This window comes from Oreochromis aureus, linkage group 23 (assembly GCF_013358895.1).
Source record: "Oreochromis aureus strain Israel breed Guangdong linkage group 23, ZZ_aureus, whole genome shotgun sequence".
Classification (NCBI taxonomy): Eukaryota; Metazoa; Chordata; class Actinopteri; order Cichliformes; family Cichlidae; genus Oreochromis; species Oreochromis aureus.
In genome coordinates, this window is record NC_052963.1 from 3,858,599 (window position 1) to 3,873,935 (window position 15,337).

Genomic DNA, 15,337 nt, shown 5'->3' on the forward strand with positions numbered 1-15,337 from the left:
CACACACACGCACGCACACACAATATTTGCTAATAAGTGGTAAAGCACTCTTTTTGAGAACTGTATTAGGTCAAATTACATACACTTATCATAGGCATGAATGTCATGGAAATTTATGTTTGGAGGCGTAAAGGTGAGGCTTTCCACTAGGGTTAGTTTGCTGCAAGAGTTTAGTGGTACATTGCAGAGAGTGGATGGAACAAGGACTTTCTCCAACTTCACCCAAAATCAAATGGACTTATTATTATGTAGCTCTTTTCTATTCAGTACTCAAAGCTGTTACGGGTCGATCATCCTGTTTGCTACTTCTCTAAGAAGTTTCATGCACATCAGCGCCATTACAGCACGATCGAGAAGGGTGCTCTTGCCCTGTTATTGGCTTTACAGCACTTTGAGGTGTATGTTGGATCGACAGTGTTACCAGTACAGGTGTTCACGGATCATAATCCACTGGTGTTCCTGTCTCAGATGCGTAATTCCAACCTGCGATTGATGTGCTGGTCACTGCTGCTGCAAGACTTTAACCTACAGCTCCACTACAAGAAAGGTCAGGATAATGTGCTGGCCGACGCTTTGTCTAGAGCCCTGGAGTTTTCCCATTGAATTGAACATGTGGTGGGATGTTAATTCTTGGGGGTGTGGGGGTGTTACGGCTGTCGCCGTGGGTTGAGATTATGACATGCAAATGTGACTGTGCAGGTGCGCCTCTGGGAGTGGTGGATCCTGAGGACGGTCCGCCAGGATTGGATGCTGCCCTGGAGGCGAAGTATAAGGCGGCACGATTGAAGACGGAAGCCATCCATCCTCGGTTTTACCCCAACCGGCAGGGGCTGCGACATGCCCTATGTGGTTTTGCTGGTCCAGGAGGAAGTAGGCGTGGACCGCCTTTTCTGTTGGGCACAGTTTTCTCATGTTTAGTTAGTTAGGGAGGTAAGTGACTGTTGTTTTGTTATGTTATTTTGGGGCTAGGTAAGTACGCGCTCCCATGAGTTAGTTTCCCTTTTTGTTTGTTATTTTGGCCTGGGTCCACCCCGAAGCCTGGGTGACTCCTGTGATCTCTTGTCTTTGGTGTGTTTGTGAATAAAACTGTTTTATGCGTAAGTTATGGTGTGATGTGCTGCTTGGGGTGGAGCAGGGGATGGATCACTCTTCTGTGTTGCGATCGGGTTTCCTAGACCGGCCGTAACAAAGCCCTTTGTACAACATGCTTCATTCATCCATTCATACAAGTACTTTCTTCTATCAAAGAGCTTTCTATCTAACATGCACACTTCAATGGATGTATTTGAGAGCAACTTGTGCTTAGTATCTTGCTTAAAGATATTTGGCAAGCAGACTGGAAGAGCCAGGAATCGAACCACCAACCTTCCAATTAGTAGGTGATCTGCTCTACTTCAAGAGCTAGACAGTTGAAAATGTAACATTACTGGGTGTTCCAACAGGACGATGATCCCAAATACACATGAGAATTGGTTTTGAAAAGGAAAATTAAGCTTCTGGAATGTCCTTCTCAAAGGCGACAATGTGCCATCGAAGAAACCACACATTTCTTATACAAGGATCACTGGGAGTTGTCACATGCAGGAAGGTGGTGACTCACACACAGACACACACACACGCACGCACACACAATATTTGCTTCTGTACATTAAATGTTTTATAAAGTAGATATGAGTCCTTTATCATCACCATATGGTCTTACCTCCTCCAGTGCAGCCTGGTAGCTTTCCAGGCTGGTGGTGCCTGCAGGCAGAGGACTGAGACGCTGCTGCAGCTCCTCTTGGCTGGGATCCAGGAACTAAACAAGGCAGCAACAGGTTAGAGATAACAGGCAGAGACAGAGTCAGATGGTGGAGATGACGTGTGGAGAAACAGAAGAATGGAGGGCACCAGGGTTAAGAAGTCGAAGGGAGAAGAGGACAGACAGAGATGATAAAACAAGCAGTATGTCAAAAATCAGGAGGGGTGAGCAGGGAGGGATAGGGATGAGTAGAAAATATTAAAGGCAACATGTGAAAGAAATGTGGGAAACAGAGGCGATAAAGAGAGATAAGGAGAAGCCTCTGAGTGTCAGATATTAATGATGATGATGATGATGACGACAAGCAGTTTTAAACTTTCTCCAAACTTAACTCGTTCTCTTTCTCTCTGGGTCTCTCTCACACTTTCACTTGTCCGCTCTCTCCCCTTATCTCTCTTTGTGCGCTCACTTCTGATCTAGACACTAATAACTTCTCTCTTTTTATCTAATCTCAGTGCTGTCTGTGAAGGTTCTCAGTCATCCAGGTCATCATAGTCAAAGGAGTTTGCAAAGAAAAGTGTCTAGACTTCTTTAAGTTGCTTGAAGACGTTTCACCTCTCATCCGAGAAGCTTCTTCAGTTCTAAGGTCAAATGGCCGAGAGTCCCAGATTTAAACCCAGTGGGAGTATCCCCCCAAAGAGGGACAAAGGACCCCCTGGTGATCCTCTAATCACATGAGCCAAGGTGTGGAAGCGGGTGTGGGACCTAATCAGCCAGGATTTCGGGTGAGCTCATTGTGAAACCTGGCCCCACCTTGTCATGTGAATTCCTGAGGTCAGATGGCCCAGGATGTGAGTGGGCGTTAAGGCGTCTGGGGAGGGAACTCAAAACTGGATTATAGATGGCAGACAGTTGGTGTCGTAAACCACCGCCTCTGTTCAAAGATGGTACAGATATGTAGATGACACCTGGGTCAAAATCAAGACACAAGAAGTGGAATCCTTCACTGCGCACATTAACGCTGTGGATAAAAACATCAAGTTCACCAGGGAGGACACAAAGGATAACTGTTTGCCTTTCCTGGACTGCGCCGTGCACATTGAAGAGAATGGCAACCTCAACATCGAAGTTTACCGGAAGCCCACACACACGGACCAGTACCTCCTCTTTGACTCCCATCACCATCTGGAACACAAACTTGGAGTAATTAGGACCCTACACCACCGGGCAGAACATGTTCCCTCTAAGCCTGAGGGAAAAAAGAAGGAACACACACACGTAAAGGAAGCACTCAAAACATGCGGTTATCCTAACTGGGCGTTCATAAAGTCAGCAAAGATGCACAGAAAAGAAGATCAGACACCAGCGAGGGAGGATAAGAAAGACAGACGCAACAACGTTGTCATCCCCTATGTAGCCGGTGTATCAGAGAAACTCAGGAGAGTTTTCTCCAAGCACGACATCCCAGTGTACTTCAGACCCAGCAACACACTCAGACAGAAACTGGTTCACCCGAAAGACAAAACTCCAAAACACAGACTTAACAACGTGGTGTATGCTGTACAGTGCAGCGAGGAATGCCCAGACCTCTACATTGGAGAGACCAAACAGCCACTTCACAAGCACATGGCACAACATAGAAGAGCCAGCTCCACAGGACAAGACTCAGCAGTCCATCTGCATCTAAAGGACAAAGGTCACTCTTTCGAGGATGCCAATGTTCACATTTTGGACAGAGAGGACAGATGGTTTGAAAGAGGGGTGAAAGAGGCCATCTATGTCCACTGTGAGCGACCATCTTTGAACAGAGGCGGTGGTTTACGACACCAACTGTCTGCCATCTATAATTCAGTTTTGAGTTCCCTCCCCAGACGCCTTAACGCCCACTCACATCCTGGGCCATCTGACCTCAGGAATTCACATGACAAGGTGGGGCCAGGTTTCACAATGAGCTCACCCGAAATCCTGGCTGATTAGGTCCCACACCCGCTTCCACACCTTGGCTCATGTGATTAGAGGATCACCAGGGGGTCCTTTGTCCCTCTTTGGGGGGATACTCCCACTGGGTTTAAATCTGGGACTCTCGGCCATTTGACCTTAGAACTGAAGAAGCTTCTCGGATGAGAGGTGAAACGTCTTCAAGCAACTTAAAGAAGTCTAGACACTTTTCTTTGCAAACTCCTTTGACTAATCTCAGTGCTGTTTCTCTCACTTCATTCTTCTCTCTGGTAATAAGGTCCTAAAAAGATACATAAGATCATTCAGTGGAGCTGATAGCTGCCAACTACAGTCAATGCTGCTGTCTCTTAATGTCTATTTTGTTCAGATCTGTGTGATGGTAGACACATAAATGTTTATCCTATCTAATATAAACAAATAAAAGGGGTGTAGGGTAAAAGTGTAAGGGTATACTATGGAAGAGGAGTTCTGAGAAAAAAGTCAGAGTTCTGAAATCTGGGAAAGAAAAAAAAAGAAAGATGGGCCCACTTTTTTTTCTAGTGGCCCTAATCCTCTTCCGTAGTAAACCCCTACACAATCTTGTTTCTGAGTTTTTGATTTTCTATTATTAACTAATTGATAAATTTCATATATTGGTTGATCCTACCTGTAATAGTTATACACTGTTTGCCCTAGTTTTATTCCTTTTTTTAAAAAAAATTATCGTTGCTTTAGCTGTGTTCTGTAACATACTTTGGAACTATGTTTAGAAACTGCTTCATATTTTAAGTTTTACATTTATTATTAGTCCATCCCTAAAAACAACAAAAGGTGGTGAAAAATAGAAAAAAGATCAAATACTCAAGAGAACACAGTTGGGTTAAAGAGTGAAGTGTCAAAATCAGTGTGAAATGTGGATGTAGCTTTGTTTTTCTTTTTCTCAAGATGCAAAAACGTCAGTAGAAAAATTGCATTTTCTATTGTTTATAAAATTATAGTTGTTGATAGCTTGAACAGCCTCCTGATGTCACCTCACAATAAACATGCTTGTAGGATCACCTACTAGATGTAAAGCTCATGTGACAATTGATTTATTTTCACACAAGATCAAAAGAATAGGAAGAGGATGCTTTAGACATCTATTTCTGTATTCAGTCATGGGTTTGATACGGTTTAGCTGACTCTGTCTAATGTTACTTTCAAAAAAGCAGTCAGCAAAGTCTCTGGATTGTTGTAACAACCAAAGATAGATACGAAACTCTATACAACAACAAACCAGCCTTTTTTATTTTTATACTTGTACACCAAAAAACATGACTTCATTCTACTTGTGCACTTATGGGCCTTTAGTTCTTACACTACAGCACTTGATTTCTACCAAGAAGAGGAGCAGCACGTGCTCATTTAATCAAATAGCTCCCCTTGACTTTCCAAATATTATTGAATAGAACAGTTTAAGTAGGTATATCAGCATGACATATCTACTTACCTGCAAGTTAAGCAGATGTGTCAAGAATACTGCATATCTGCAAGTATTGTTGAGCCATTGAATTAAATGATTTATGAGAAAATTGCAATACATATAGCTTAACTCCATCCACATGGGTTTGACTTGACACTCAGATGATTTCTTTTAAACCAAGTACAAGCTTGTTCTAATAAAAGCTTCAAGAGTGCTGAAAGATCAAATAAGTAATTTGTCCTTGTGTTTAGTCTGTGCTCTGTTGTGAAAACAACTATCCATCGTCCTGACCAACGCCAGATCCCTCACAAACAAAACGGAGGAGCTTCAATCAGAGATTTACTACAACCGTCCGGGAGTGTTGTCTACTGATTGTAACGGAATCCTGGCTCCATCCAAAAATCCCAGATGCTTCAGAGGAGGTACCAAACCGGTCCTACAGGTAGGGCTCTGTGCTGCCCATTCATTGCAGGCTCTTCTATCTACCTCACAACCTAACATTAGCCACAGTTACCATTGCCATTTACAGCTACAGTTACCATTGTTTACACCATCACATCCCTACCCTATGCTAACGTTATCTTAGCACTGAAGTGCCTCCAACTTATTATCAGTAAACAGCAGAGAGAGCACCCAGAGGTCATCTATATTGTTGCTGGGAACTTTAATAAGGCATGTTTGAAACTGAAGTGTCTTACCGGGGGGGATAGGACACTGGCCCATGTGTACATTAACATTGAGCAGGCCTACAAAGCAACACACCTCCCCCACCCAGGACAATCTGACCACCTCTCTCTGCTTCTCGTCCACCCCCTGTCCCTCAGGCTGAGGGACAGTTCTCTGTCCAGCACTGCCAGAGCCAACCTGAGGAGGGGCATCAAACAAGCTAAGGAGGCCTACAGGAGGTGGGTAGAAGGCCTCCTCACCTACAACAACCCCCACCAGGTGTCCAAAAAGGCCATTCCTCCAACCCCCAACAGCAGCATCAAAGTAGCAGAGCTCAACACTTTGTTTGCTCAGTTTGAGACCACCCCTGCCTTATACGATGGAGATGAGAGACAGCGTACAGGGCAGAGGTAGAGAATTTGTCCTGTTGGTGCTCAGAAAATAACCTGAAGCTGAACATCCTTAAAACAAAAGAACTCATAACTGACTTCAGGAGGCACAGACAGGTCCGCTCCCCTCTGATTATAAATGGAGAGCGGGTGGAATCTGTCTCCACCTTCAGTTTTCTGGGCACCCAACACCTCTGCTGATCTCACCTGGACCCACAGCAGCAACACCCAGGTAAAGAACGCCCAGCAGCGACTGCACGTCCTCCATGTCCTGAGGAAAAATAACCTGAACTAGAATGGGCCATCACAGGTGACCCCTTGCACCCCACCACCCATTTGACCCACTGCCCTGTGGTCAGCACCTCAGGTGAATCAGGTTCCACACCTCCAGACTCTCAAACAGCTCCTTCTTCTTCTTGGCCATTCGCACTGTTAACAAACTATCCACCAGACCCCTGCTCACCCACCTCACCAATCTAAGCCATGGTCTGAGTAACCCCCATCACTCTGGCCACCCACACATGGACTCTATTCAAACCTAATCCTTTTTCTTTGCACTACTTCTAAGAACTTTACAACTTGTTCTCTATTGTGCGCCTTTCTCGTTTTGTATATATTCCTCTTGACTGCCAACATTTTCAAAGTTAAGTAAAGTCAACCGCTGTTCATCTACAGCACGCTGACAAAGAACTGCAAGCTGTATCACTACTGATTCAAAGTGAAGACACAAACACACAGTTAGTATAGCTTATGACTTGATTTATAAATGAATGAAATTAACACTGATTGGAAAAGTCAATGCATTTCAAATCATGATTTGCATTAAAAACTTGATGATGTAAACACACTGCAAAACTGTACACTTCAAGTCCTATAATTTCACATTTTTCTTTGGGTTAAAATTTCAAAAGTAAAATTCACATGTTTAATGCATTTTTAAAAAATCACAAAAACAAACAGCATTTTTAAGAAAGGGACACATTCTGGGGAGCAGACAGAACAAAAACCACACATGCAGAGACAGATGGGGAACTGGCATCAAGTGTTAGTGTGAGACACGGACCTGGTCAGTAAAACGCCTCCTCTTTTGCTCGGGCGACTGGACATAGGCAGCCTGGGTGTAGGCATAGCTTTTATAGCGAGGCTGAGGGGAGGGGCTCTGCACTCGCCCCTGAGCCACATTCACTGTAATCTGAGAGAGGACAGACAGAAAGGAAAAGACAGAGGCAAGAGAGGAAGAGAGAAGGAGGCAAAAGAATGCAAAAAGGAAAGCGAAAGATCCAAAAGCTAAATTAAATAATTGCTTTACCAAGTTAGTGAAAATGGGCAGCCCTGAAAGAAGTATTCACATTCAGCCACTATTGAATGTTATTAGCACGTTAAATAGCTATTAACGGTTGTCATTACTACTATAATTATGCTTCAGACTGGGCAAAATGTCCCACAGGCGAGCTCTATAAAGTAACCAAGATTACATAAGGTAACTCTTGCTTGTCATTTGAATAAATGGATGTCAATTCTGTAGTGTTTAAGCACCATGGGAAAACCGCTGTTATTAACTTTATAAAACTGAATTTAATTCATCAGGCTATTATCACTCTACAGCATGTAATAGACCTGGAGGTTCACTACAGATTACTGTGTTAGTGTCATGTTTTTCTTTCCCTGGGTGTAAAAACAAAGATTTTGTCACACAAATTTAGCACAAGCCACAAGCTTTTCCTGAAACTAACCATGCCCAAACTTAACCAAATAGCAGTTTTTAAGAAATATCAATAAATAACAGTCAAAAACAATCTTCGTGGTGTACAGCAATGACTTGTGCCACCTTGCGCCTCGTATAGCTTTGCTTTGCACACTAGCATATGGGAGTAATAATAACTCATTCAGCGCTGAATTCAAAATCTCACAGAAAAATCAAGGCACAACTTAAAAAAAAAAACAAACAGTCCAGCGTACCCGGCCTGCTGGACAGGGTACCGGAGTGGATCGGGCTGTGGCCAGAGGCAGAGTTCCAGGTTCTACCAATCCCTGGGTTCCTGAATCTGGCTTGTGGTACGTGGAACTTTGCCTCCTCATGGGGAAGGAGTCAGAGCTGATGTGTGAGGTTGGGAGATATGGACTAAATATAATCAGGCTCACCTCAACATGAAGCTCAGGCTCTGGAAACAATTTCCTGTGAAGAGGGGTTGGACTCTCTTCCACTCTGGACTTGCTATAGGTGACAGATGGCCACAACAAACACCATGTTCAAGAATTAGGGTCTTTATCACTGCACATGGCACCAGGAGACCCTAGGTCACAATAAATGATTGATTTTGTAATCATATCATCAGATCTGCAGCCAAACGTCTTGGAGGAGCTGATCTGTCAACTGATCACCATCTTCTGGTTAGTTGGATCAGGTGGCAGAGGAAGATGCTGGACAGACCTGGCATACCCAAACATATAGTGTGAGGTTGCATTGGGAATATCTACCAGAGCCCCAGTCTGTGAGAACTTCATTTCCCACCTCGGCAGAGCTTTGATTGAATTCCAAGGATTTTGCTGAGACCCTGGAACAAGACCTTCAGTTGAACTCAAAGCAAGCTCAGACAACTGAAGAGGGGGAAAACTGTGCTCTGCTATATTCAGTGTAGTACAGCAATGCCTGTGGATGGAGTCAAGTGGTAGAAGGAATAACTTGAGTGTCTCCCCAATCCTGTAATGGGAGCAGAGGCTGAAGATGGGAGTTTTTCCTTCCAACTTACGCCAAAGTGCTTGCTTATAGGGGGTCATATGATTGTTGGGGTTTTCTCTGTTGTTCTTGTATTATTGTAGGGTCTTTATCCTACAATATAAAGCGCCTTGAGGCAACTATTGTTGTGATTTGGCACTATATAAATAAAACTGAACTAAACTAAATTGAATTTGACAAGGGTTGCTTTCTGGATGCATCCTAAGTTAGGTGTTTCAGGCATGTTTTATTGGGAGGACTCGTTGGAGAGATTATATCTAACTCGGTGTTCCCCCAGATGAGATGAAAGAGGTGGCTGGGCCAAGCGAAGTCTTTGCTCAGACTCCTGCCCCCACAACCCTAACCCAGATAAGCTGTAGAAAATGGATGAATAATATAATGAATACTAATAATATGATGGTGCTTTTTCACTAAAAGCTATTGCTAACTTTGTAAAACATAAACTATTTTAAGTGATTTTATTTTTTTAAGGCACTTTGTCACTAATCACATTGCCAGAGAACTGTTTGTGGATTTTCCAAGGAATAACTTTTTCTAGAGGTTTTCTCACCTTAGTACAGCTGGGCAATCATAATGTGAAATGCCAACATTAGATTATCATTCATAGAAAGATGTTGAAATATTCCCGTGTCTTATGTTAGTAACCTGTATGGGGAGATTTTTTTCCTAAATAAAACCCAGCTAAACAGTGGGCTACTGCATAACAGAATTTATGTAATTTCTATAGAAGGCAGATAAGGATCATGAAGTCTAGATATTATTCACATACTGTGGAGGGAATCATTATTTGACTTATCTGCTCCACTGCAGATTGTGGTAGTTCCATTTTAATAGAGAGAGAGAGACAACATTAAATGAAAGTTATACATTGATTTGCATGCCACTGAGTGACAGTAGTATTTGTATAAGTATTTGATCCTCGTACAAGATATGATTTAGTACTCAATGGAGAAACCCTTGGCAAGCACAGCAGTAAGACATTTCTTGTAGTTGGTCACCAGCTTTGCACACATCTAAAGAAGGATTTCTTTAAATTCTTTAGGCCTTTGTTTTGGCTGCTGCTTGACAACTCAAAGCTTCAGCTTCTCCAGAGATTTTCTATGGGACTGAGGTCTAAAGACTGGCTTAGACTACTTAATGACCTTAATGTGCTTCTTCTTTAGCCACACCTTCGTTGCCTTGGTGGTGTGTTTTCGGTCACTGTGATGCTGGTTCTTGTCTCCAATTTCACACTGCATGGCTCTGTCCATTGGCCCCTTAATGCATTGAAATCCTTAGCAGAAAAACAGCTCCAAACAGTCACACAGGTCATACAGCATTTCTCTTCCATCAAACAGAACAGGTCAGGTTGATGCCAAAGAGCTTGATTTTGGACCATAGCACTTTCTCCCACACTTTCTCTGAATCAATTAAATGTTCACTGGCAAACATAAGATGGGGAACATAACATGTTCCTTGTTGAGCAGTGGGACCCGTGCTGATCCATCACCTTTCTCATGCTCATCCTCACCCCATGAGGCAAGATCATGGAGCTCCAATCACTCATACATACTTTACATAGAAATTATGACTATTTTTCCCCCTCACAATGTCTATATTTTGTTGCACGATTGGGTTCAGCAATCATCAAGGAAAGAAAGAAAATCCTTTTTTAATCATTTTCCTGTTGTTTCAGATAAAAGAATACGGACAAATTTCAATTAACGGATTCAGGCATTAGATAAATAGTATAACAGTATAACAATTATAAGCTACTTGAATTTTTAAAATCACAAATATGTATTTCAAACAATATTTGACCATTTGAAAATTTTTCATTATCTATTTCTAGTTTTTTCTTTTTCATCTTCATCATCTGCCTCCTCCAGCACTACTCTCACCTTCTCATCTCCAGCTCATCCTCTTCCTCCTCAACTTAAGCCTTACTCCTGAACTGCAGTTAGGGTTCTAACATAAGAAATCCTACATGAACACTCTTAATTTGAAACAGTGTCAGTGCTTATTTTGAATAAACAGTGAGATATTAATATGACCAGCAATTATTCCAGGAAGTTCACTCCATTATTGTAGGGTCTACTGTAGAATATAAAGCGCCTTGAGGCGACTTTTGTTGTGATTTGGCGCTATATAAATAAAATTGAATTGGATTGAATTGAATTAAATAAAGCTGAATTGAACTGAACTGAATTGCAATATGTATGCAATAGGATTCCGTGGATCTCAGTTTATTGTAGCCTGAAACGTGAGAGCCAGCAGATCTTGTTTCTGACTTTTGTGACTTATTTTTGATATTTATTTTTCTTTCTTCAAAGATTCTGTGTTAATTTAGAGTTTCATTTTCATTCAGGTGACAACTGAAAGAATGAAATATATTTTGGGTGATGCTGTGACCACATCTTTCAGCATGGACAACAGTTCCCAGGAATTACACAGAACAAGCAGAAGGAAATTAGTGAGCAAAATAACATCTGCTTGCCATGCTGCCTCTGAGACTGCAATCTAGATATCCATTTATCCATTTTATTCCAGTTATCCTATTCAGTGGGATGGGGGTGCTAGAGCCCATTCCTGCTTCACAGGACGAGAGGCAGGATACATCCTGGACAGGTTGCTAATCTGTCATAGGGCACACAGGGAGACGAGCAACCATTTACTCTCACATTCACACCTATGGTCAACTTAGAATCACTGTTCCCCTAATCCCATGCAGGTTTTGGAAGGAAGCCAGAATACCCGAGAACCTATGCAAACATAAGGTGAATATGGAAACACCACAAAGAATGGCCTCAGAGTGGATTTGAAGCCAGGACCTTCTTGTGAAAAGACAGTGCTAGCCATTGTACCACCATGCCTCCAATATACATACTTAACAATGAAATGAACTGACCTCCCAGCCTACTGTTCATTCAGTGGGCTGGTTTCACTCATTGTGCAAATGTACTGTTTATAAGATTGGGGAAACCTGCAGTCAGCTGAGACTGAAGAAGTCACTTGCACGTTTCTCCCACTGAAAACGTCCAGATGAACAGAATCAACCTTTCGGGATCAAATAATCTATATGTAATCTAGAAGTAATTAAAAAAGAAGAAGGAAAATGGTAATTGTTTGATGATCAGTGAGATATATATACATTTAGGAAGCTTTTAAGAGAGATCTGCTGAGAGACCTGAGTGTTCATAAAAATTTAACAACACATTTACATATTTTGAGCATACATGATGTGTACTTATAATGTAAACCATAAATTTCACACTTCATGAATCTACAAGAACACAAATTAATGCGCATCAAATTATGCATTAATTTTCCATTTTTATTAATTACATATTTAAACAATTATCTAATTGTTTAATAATACACTTAAGTAATGAGTTATTTCAAAATGATAAATAATGAAATAGCATAATTTTTAATGAATTATCTTTCTAGTTTCTAGTATTTAAGTAGTATTTATTACTATTAGGTATTAAGTTTATAAACTTAAAGTTTATTTAAGTTTTGCAAGTTTGGTTATTCACCCTTAATGTTTCACACTGTGTCATTTCCTGTTTACTTTTGTGTGTGTCATTGCTACAACAGGAGTAGCAGTGCTAACAGGTTAAACATAGATCTGGCTTTCAGAGTTCTCCAAACCAGAACTTTTATAACTTCTTTGATTAATTCTGCACTTACTACATTACATTCTCATACAGTGCTGATTAAAAGCAAGTCAGACAACACTGAAGGATCTCAGTTTCTTCATCTCCTTCAGTTCCCTTATACACAAATGGTTCTGTTGTGAATTTTACAAGCCCACTTTGAGAAGGTGGGATGGCCATGTTAATATTTAGAAGTATATTTTGTAACTGGGTTTAAGAATTCTGTTTCAGAGCTGATAATATAGGCTACTATGCAAATATAACCACACTCATTAAGCTGTATAATGTGTAGTACTGCAGAGTATGGATAATGCGACAACAACATAGCAATGAACAGCACAGGTGAAAAAGTAGCTTTGAACACCAAGTAAGCTTACACAGCTGAGTATCTGCACAACTTCCAGAAATCATAAGACCTCAACACCATCACAGCATTAAGCCAGGAACAGCTGCCATTATATATTCATTGCCACTCTTCCTTATATCTAAAGTCCGCAACCCGCCTGTGTAGCGCTTAAGAGGCACATAGACAAAGAAGTCATCACACATGCATGCTGCAGCAGATTCACTCTCTTGCGAGTAATTATTCTCGAAGATTAAGGATTTTTAAAAGAAGGCGAATGGACTTTTTTTGAAGATGTTTCATTTCTTATGCAAGAGGCTTCTTCAGTTTAGTTGCCTTGGGTAGATTAAGGTTTACTATTATGTGTACATTTTATTAATGTGCGCACTTCCTTCAATTCAAGTCGTGTTCTTTTCAAGCTCCTTAGACTACCATAAACTAGATCAGGGGTCGGCAACCCTAGGCACACGTGCCACAGTTGGCACGCGAAGGGTTAACTGATGGCATGACCATAGCGGGACTGGCCATCGGGCATACCGGGCATTTGCTCAGTGGCCCGATGATTTTTTTTTAATTTTTTTTTTGTAACGGTATAAACAATGAAAGGTGGTGGATTGGCCAGATGTTGGCTGGTGTGTAAAAATAACTCAATTGTTTGGTGGTGGCTATGGCGGACCTTCCACAGATTCAGTAACATTAGTGGAGGCCAGCAGGTGGATGAGGGAGAAGGGAGGCAGGAGGAGGAGAGACCCGAGGCGGGGCCGGTCCGAGTATCAGGTGAACTGAACTTCAGGTAAGAAGTTATGACCTGCAGTCTATCTGGGTCAGATATAAACCAAGTTTAGGTGGAGTTTATTTTCGTTGTGGTGACTTTTTACAGTCAGTTACAATAACTCGTACTGCGTACTAGCTAGCATGACGGAGTTTCTATACAGTTGGGCGGGTGCTATGATGTTACTGATGTTGAACTTCATTTTATTCATAAGGTTAGTTAGTAGAGTTGCCAACCATCCCCGTAAAAAGACGGAATCGTCCCGCATTCAGAGAAATCATTACGCGTTTCGTGTTGAGCTGAGAAGGGACGCAGTTTGGCCCGGACTTCAGCCAGGATGGAAAAAGACAAAGGTGGATTTATTCTGTTGTTACGCTGCACAGCTGCCTCTTCTTCTCTCATTCTCTCCCCTCCCTCTCCTGTTTCTACTTCAATCATGAAACCGATCAATGATCAGCTGATCGGCTTTTCTCTCTCGTTTGTTTATCGCCCACTTTGCGCCAGAAAGAGGAAACCAGCGGATTTCGCGCTAAACAACAGCACCATGTTTAAGCTCGATCAGCTGTTGTTAGAATTTATTTAATATTAATTTCTAGTATCAGCTGATGTTTGCTGGAGCCATAGCTGTAAAACCTGCTGGTCATGATATTGGTTTGGATATCTGGTGAGAGGGAAACATGCAGATGAAACCAGGAGATGTCCTTACTGAATCATCAGAGCTGAACAGGTGATGGAGAAACAGGTTTACCTTTTAGGTGACATGAATGAGTTGAAGGGAAGTTATGAACTGTTTCTGAGAGACAAATAACACCAGGATCCTTTTCTACGTAGCTGACAGCTGGTAACTGTGCAGGGGCGGGTCTAGCAAAGTTTTGCCAGGGGGCCAGGTAGGGCATTAACAGGGAAAGGGGGGCACAAAGAAATACTTTTCTTTCTTCTTCTCATTTAAAATGTCTCGCTGTTATTAAATAATTATCTGAAGCTTACAACCAAAGTTTTTATCTGATGTAAAATGTATAGAAATCATACATATACCAACAAGACTGTACATCACTGTCACAACAGCGTTTGTTTTCATTCAAAGGCTTTATGGCTTTTCCTATAATACCTGGTGGGCCGGTCATTAGTCAAAATGCTGGCTGAGTTAATGCCAGTTAATGCGACATCGAAGCAGCTGGAATCCACAGCTGTGCGTGTTCATGGAGCTTGCATTTTCACCTGCTGGACATCACTACCTGACAAGTTTAACTGTCTTCAGAACATTGCAGAGGCCTTATTGACAGTATTTGGCTCTACATATCTGTGTGAGCAGATTTTCTCTCACATGAGTGTCCTCAGGTAGCCGTCTGAATGCTGGACACTCGGAGACCTGTGTCTCTGAGTGGGAGACCAGAGATCACATTAACATGTGTGTCTCTGTATTAACAAACATACCATATTGGCTGAGTTTATTTTTCTTATCATTGTTGTGAGGAGACCATAAATAGCATTTGTATTTTCTGTTATACAGTTCATTTGCTGTTATGGAGTTCTTGTTATGGATAAAAAGTGTCCTTTTTTGTTTCAAAATAGCTGATAACTATTCGCTGATAGCTGCCAACATCTGCAAACAAATATAATTCTATAAAGTGGTTCTATATGTTGTGTAACT

The 15,337-nt window shown here is 41.7% G+C and overlaps 1 protein-coding gene across 1 annotated transcript in view; it reads right to left on the reverse strand.

Annotated features, from left to right (window-relative positions):
- The window catches only part of LOC116316656 (dystrophin-like), a 233,304-nt gene that overhangs the window by 146,195 nt on the left and 71,772 nt on the right, over positions 1 to 15,337 (reverse strand). The window contains exons 10-11 of the mRNA XM_039607248.1: positions 7,260 to 7,388; positions 1,703 to 1,798 (exon numbers count right to left, since the gene is read on the reverse strand). Of these exons, the coding sequence (XP_039463182.1) occupies positions 1,703 to 1,798; positions 7,260 to 7,388 (225 nt within the window). The remainder of the gene's footprint in view (positions 1 to 1,702; positions 1,799 to 7,259; positions 7,389 to 15,337) is intronic.